At 42.6% G+C, this 7,209-nt stretch overlaps 1 protein-coding gene across 1 annotated transcript; it reads right to left on the reverse strand.

The window, feature by feature from the left end:
* Nucleotides 4,432-5,571, reverse strand: LOC109234776. Its single transcript, XM_019400836.1, has 2 exons — nucleotides 4,721-5,571; nucleotides 4,432-4,639 (listed from the first exon to the last, which is right to left on the reverse strand). Exons 1-2 carry the CDS (start codon nucleotides 5,569-5,571, stop codon nucleotides 4,432-4,434), a joined length of 1,059 nt encoding a protein of 352 aa, XP_019256381.1.

Here is a 7,209-nt window from a genome sequence, read left to right on the forward strand (position 1 = left end):
GAGATTAGGGGTCGGTCGGATAAGACCTCGGCGTTGTCCCGACGCGGACGAGCTCGAGACCGGGCGGGGGGGGGGGCAGCGTATCGGGAATACAGAAGCTTCACCGGCTTTGCAACTTGTCCGAACCTCGTTCTAAAATTGGAGTATGACTCTAACAGAAGAGAAGTCACACGAAGTGCACACTTTCCAGATGACTTAGAAGACTCAGAGAGAAGAGGGTTTCGTAACAATTTATATACAACCCAAACAATATCAAAGCGGTAAAAAGCGGCAATTAGCACATTAGGCTCAAACATATAAAAATCAGATAATAAATAAAGCCAACTATAACAATTATTCTAAGCTCGAATTCTGAACCCTGAAACGGAGGTTCTGGGTTCTTGGTCCCCAGCAGAGTCGCCAGAGCTGTCACACCTCCTTTTTCCTACCCCCGGGAAGGGGTATAAGGGAGTTTTTTCCAATTTAAGTGACAATCGAAATGGGATTACTTTATTTAAAATTCAGAGTCGCCACTTGGGTTATGGTGTCCCAAGTCACCGGTTTAAATCCCGAGTCGAGGAAAGGTTGACTCTATTTTATAGTCCGCGAACACAGAAATCCGGGTAAGGAATTCTCTTAACCCGGGAGAAGGTGTTAGGCATTCCCGAGTTTCGTTGTTCTAGCACGGTCCCTCAACTGTTATTATTGGCCTAATTATCTGGTTTTAAAATATTTTTAAACCTATGTGCATTTTTAACTTAAAACCGCTTTCATTTATTTAAGGAATTTCAAGGTTATTTAAAACACACCGTAAGCCACGCTACATGAAATGCACCCGTGATTTACGACACGTTCTATTTAACCTTGTTGGAAATTAGAACCGGGCCACATGAAATGTACCCCCGGATTTTAATAACCGTAATAATTATATAATTAACGCGCCTAAAGTAAACTACGAAGTTCATTTTTAATATTTAACATTCGTGAGGGCCATAGGCGATCTAGTTAAATGGCACACCTCAATCCATTAAAACAAAGGCAATTAACTAAGCCTAAGGAACATTAGTATTTCAAGAGACAAGTTGTTACACAGTTAACAAGGAACTTTTAAAAAAAAACCTGTATTGAGAACCTGGGCTGAAAACTTAACCAACGAGAATGAGTGGATGAAGGGATAGCCCAAATGACTTAGTTAGTTTTTCGCCTGGGCCAGCATTGAGCCCGACTCCAAAAATTTTAACAAAAATACTCAAACCTGTGTTATATAGATTAACAACATTATTAATAAAATCAGACATTGAATTAAACTTAACTCGAATTCCCGATTGAACCCCTTTCTTATTGAGCCATCCTATACTTAAGAAGATAAGTTGGTGCTGAAAGCTGTTGGGCTTACAATTGGGCCCACAGCAAAAGAAAACCAGAATTGGTCGCTCCAAACTTCATGATAAACAGGCCCATTTACGTGGCCAAAATTAGGCCCAATTCAAGCTGAAAACTTTAAGCCTGTCCCAGCCTCTCTTGATATTCAAGTTGCTTTCAAATACAGAGATCACAAAGGAAGAACATGGTACTAAAATTTGGAAATCAAAAGCTGAATCGACTGTATTATTATTAACATGACACTCAAAGCCTTGATATTAGTTATACTAATCAATCACAACAACTCAAGGATCAAGCAAAAGCATGTTGTTTAAGAAGGAAAACTTTGACTAACTTCGATTTTCAGAGCCAAAACAAGCTAAAAAATGACTAAGGACTACTGATATTACTACCATCTAGCTGTGAACTGAAAATTTACCTTCAGAACCCATCAGATCCCAATAATGACTACATGAACTATTATGGTTTCTTGAAATGTCCAAGACAATACGTAGAATTTACTAAGCTAAACATGATCTCTCACATGGACACTAAATCAATGCTGAATATCCAAATCCATCATATTTACACAACAAAACCAAACGACTAAGCTAAATAAAATATAAATAGCATACGTGTGAGACCATAGACTTATCATCTTGAACACCCAAATTACAGCACAAGAAGAACACATTCTTTACAGCTTACATTTGCCATTCAAAAGTTCATAGGAATACCTGAAGGTCAAAAGAAAACAAGGAGAGTGAGGAGTTTAGCAACAACAGTAAATCAGCAACATCAACACCAATTTTCAGCCTACTTTAGACCATTTTTAAACCCAGATGAACAGAAAATTCCTTGAAGCTTTTGAATTCTGATTAAACAATCAAGACTAGAGAGCCAAACCAAGACCAATTTCGACCAAAAGATTGCAGGAATTTTAGTATTTTTTCAGAGTATGAATCCCTCAGTCGTTTCTAATTTTTTTTAGTATATCATCTCTGCCTAGAAGAATGCAGGAAGTGAGCCTTTTATAGACAAATTTTAGGGCAGCAAAATTGATTTCATTCCTTCACTATTTACCCCTTCCCCAATTTTCATCTTTTCATTTTGGACCCTGATCTCCTAAACTATTCAGCAATTCACCCCATCCTCACCTTCCTAGCAGCTTTCTAGTTAGTTAGGCAAGATTCCCTCTATCCAATTTCCCTAAACTACCCTTTAAAAGGCTGTTATTTACCTTCAGAAAATCACCCATGGGTCAAAATAACCCAAAACCAAAACCTAAATGGACGAGCCTCTTTAAGCCGGGTCATAGATGACCAAGAAGCCCAATCAACCAAAATGACCCAAACCAAAATCAACTTCAGTGAGAAGAAAAAGAAGGAAAATTCAGAGTTAAGCTATTTTAAACTTAGCAATTTATGAAACTAATCTAAAAGGGCTAGGATTAATCCAAACTAATCAACCGAAACAAAACCTAATCAAACCTAACTAGAAGGTAAAAATAGGAATGACTCTCAGATGAACACAAGTAATTTAGCGGACTAAAGAAAGTGAGAAATCACCGACTCACCCGAGAAATGAAGAACATAATGGTGAAATTCTACCGTTTATGCATGAACCAAATGCGTGAGATAGCTTGATGTTTTGCTCCGCTCTAATTGACCACTCAAAGGTCCTTTCTCCCAAGGAACCCGGCCTTGCATGGAGATTTTGACCGGATTTTTTGGAAGAAAAGACTCATGAGAGTCCAAATCCTTGAGAGAGCAAACAAGAATGAACCCTCCGAACTCAAACGCTGAAGAGCGAACAAATCCCGCGATTTCCGACCAAACTGACCTTTCTTAGATCTGAAACTTAGGGTTTTTCGGGGTGTTTTGGAAAGAACTGGGTCGATATATGAGATGAGGAGGAGGAAAAGGTTATGGGGTATGATTTTTGGCAGGTTTAGAGGGGTTGAGTGGTGGCCGTCGACCGGTGAAGGTTTGGGGATTTGGGGCGCGAATTCAAGTATGGTTTGGTTAGGTTAGGGAACGAGATATGCAACTGGGAGGGGGGGTGGACCGGTTCCGACATTTAAATAACCCTAGGGTCCCGAGTTCCCAACCGTTTGATCAACGGAGATCAACGGCTGGGATCAAACGCCCCTGAAACGGCGTCGTTTTGCTGATATGAGAAGTTGGACCGGGTAGGGACTTGGGCTTGGTTTGGACGGGTTGGGGTACAGGCGTGGAATTTGGGCTCAAATTTAATTCTGTCCCAAATGGTAACATCCTACACTTAATTCCTTTCTCTCTCTCTCTCTTTTTTTTCAATTTTCTTTTAACTAAAATTAATGAAACAAAAACTAAATTAAACCTAAAATTGATTTAAATTGTAACATGCCCACTTTTCTAAAAATTATATAGAAAAGGAAAAATACTATTCTAAAATTAAAACTAAAAATGCAAAATGAACCACATTTGTGATTTTCACTTTTAATAAGACAAACAATTAACTAATTGATCCTAAAAATGTAAAGATAAATCCTAAATGCAATACATGATATTTTTTTTTTGTATTTTTCATGATTTTAAATAGATAAACATGCAAACAAATGCAAACAATTAACAAAAATCCTACGAAAACCTACAAAAATTGCAAATAATGGGAAAAAAATTATTTTCTTAGAGTTTGTGGGAGTAATTCCTATAGGGCAAAAATCACGTGCTCACACCCCGGCCCAGCGCTGAACTTACACTCCAGGTATTTCGTCTTCGTCCTGCTCAGCTTGAAACCCTTACACTCAAGAGCATGTATCCAAACCTCCAGCCTCTCGTTAACACCGGTACGCGACTCATCAATTAGAAATATGTCATCGGCGAATAGCATGCACCATGGCACCTCCCCTTGAATATGGTGTGTTAGCGCGTCCATCACTAGGGCGAATAAGAATGGGCTGAGCGCAGAGCCTTGGTGTAACCCCATAACAATCGGAAAATGCTTAGAGTCGACTCCTACTGTCCTTACCCGGGTCTTAGCCCCATCATACATGTCTTTAATCGCCATAATGTAGGGAACCGACACACCTTTTACCTCCAAGCATCTCTAAAGAACTTCCCTAGGAATCTTGTCATATGCTTTCTCTAAGTCAATAAACACCATGTGCAGGTCCTTCTTCCTATCTCTGTACTGTTCCACCAACCGCCTAATAAGGTGTATAGCTTCTGTAGTAGAACGACCCGGCATGAACCCGAACTGGTTGTTAGATACAGACACCGGCATCCTCACCCTCTCCCACACTTTCATGGTGTGACTAAGTAATTTGATACCCATATAATTGTTACAACTCTGGATATCACCTTTGTTCTTATACAGTGGAACCATCGTACTCCACCTCCACTCATCTGACATCCTCTTTGCCTTAAAAATAACATTGAACAACCTAGTCAACCACTCCAAACCTGCTCTCCCCACACACTTCCAAAATTCCACCGGTATCTCGTCAGGCCCGGTCGCTCTGCCCCTACTCATCTTACTCATAGTTCTCACCACCTCCTCAACCTTGATGCGCCTGCAGTACCCAAAATCACGATGACTCTTGGAATGCTCCAATTCACCTAGCACAATATCCCGATCTCCTTCTCCATTCAGAAGTTTATGAAAGTAAGTTTGCCATCTCCTCTTAATCTGGGAATCTTCCATCAATAATGTACCATCGCCGTCCTTGATGCATCTCACTTGGTCTAAATCACGAGCCTTCCTCTCTCTCAACTTGGCCAGCCGGAACAACTTCTTCTCCCCGCCTTTCTCCCCCAGTTCCTCATACATACGACCATAAGCCGCAGTCTTAGCTTCCATGACCGCCAGCTTAGCTTCCTTTCTAGCTACCTTATACCTCTTCATGCTAACTCGCCTCTCCTCCTCACCTTTGCTCCCCACTAACTTTAGGTACGCCGCCTTCTTCGCTTCCACCTTACCTTGGACAACTTTATTCCACCACCAGTCTCCTTTGTGGCCTCCAGAGGCACCTATCGAGACCCCTAACACCTCTCTTGCAGCCTCCCTTATACAATTTGCTGTCGTAGACCACATAGTGCTTGCGTCACCACTGCTCCTCCAAGCTCCCATTGCCGACAATCGCCCCTCCAACTCTTGGGCTTTATCCTTAGTTAAGGCTCCCCACCTGATTCTCGGTCTTCCTCGAGCATACCTTTTCCTCCTCTTTAACCTAATACCAATATCCATCACTAACAGTCTATGCTGCGTCGTGAGTATCTCACCTGGAATCACCTTGCATCTTTGCATAACCCTCAGTCACACCTCCTGAGGAGGAGATAGTCAATCTGAGTCTTCGCCACCGCATTTTGAAAAGTGACCAAATGCTCCTCCCTCTTCGGAAAGGTAGAGTTCGCAATCCCAACCCAAAAGCCTTAGCAAAGTCCAATAACGAGGTACCTCCTCCGTTCCTCTCCCCAAAACCGAAGCCTCCATGCACCTCCCCATAACCACCTGTGGTCGACCCAATATGACCATTGAAATCCCCTCCTATGAATAGCTTCTCAGTAGGCGGAACCTGGCGCACAATCTCATCTAATCCCTCCCAGAAATGTCGTTTAGCCTCTTCATCTAAGCCCGAATGCGGCGCATAGGACTAACAACGTTTAGAGTGCACTCTCCAACCACCAACTTAATAATCATCAATCTATCATTCACTCGTCTAACCTCAACCACAGACTCTCTAAGTTCCCTATCCACCAAGATACCCACTCCATTCTTACCCCTCTCGACTCCTGAGTACCAAAGTTTATACCCGTCCGCGTCCCTCGCCCTCGACCCTACCCACCTTGTCTCTTGGACACATGCTATATTGACCCTTCTCTTCTGGAGGATCTTCGCCAACTCTATAGACTTTCCCGTCAATGTACCTACGTTCCATGACCCAATTCTCAACCAATGGACACCCTTGTACCCTTTACCTCATTTGCCTCCCGACCTGCCCCCTAACCCCTGCCCTACCTCCCGCCCTACTCCCTGCTCCCCCCGAGGACATGACCTCACTCGACCATCCCAGACCACAGCCACTATATCTACGTCAGACTAAGGGGAATCACTAACACACACAAAGCAACAGACCAAATTAGAAGAAGACAAGTTGCAACTACAGGGACACTAATACGATGAGTAAAATAATATGGACTAAGACAAAGTATAAATTAAAGACTAAATTAAAGTATAAATTAAAGACTCGGGATCGGCAAGATATGTAAAACTAAATATCTGAGACCCTCCGAATAGGGCAGCAAGCAAATACACAGGGTCTAAACAATACAGGTGAAATCAAATAATTACTGATCTAAGAAAATAAACCGCGGCTATAACGCAATACCAGTATAGAACACACTACTAACAGTAAAACAAATTTAAACAAAGTGTGTTTAAGAAAAAGTGCAATGAGATAGGAACGTAGAACCTGGTACTGTCGACGGAGACGGTGGTGGTCGTCGAAGAACTGGCCGAAGTTGTTGGGTAATGAGTTACCTGGCTTGGAGACGGGTCTGGTTTGTGTGTCACCACGGCACCGCAACCAAGCCTGAAACCTGACTGTGGTTGTTCCCACTCGCCGGCGACTGGTCCGTGTCTCGCCGGAGTAAGAGCGGGAGAAGACAGGACGAAAAAGAGGAGAGGCGGGGTGAGAGAGATGGGCGGAGAGAGGGAGGAGGAGTGTTGGATGATGGGGAGGACATAGGAGTGAGGGGACTTACCTGGGTGGAGGGTGGTCGCCGGCGACTGAACTAGTCACTGGTTTGATCCCGTTTTATTGTGTTACCGTTACTGGCAGTGAGCGTTTGGAGAGAGAGAAAAGTCAGAGAGAACAATTAAAGT

Source organism: Nicotiana attenuata, chromosome 1 (assembly GCF_001879085.1).
Source record: "Nicotiana attenuata strain UT chromosome 1, NIATTr2, whole genome shotgun sequence".
In the NCBI taxonomy this organism is placed as follows: Eukaryota; Viridiplantae; Streptophyta; class Magnoliopsida; order Solanales; family Solanaceae; genus Nicotiana; species Nicotiana attenuata.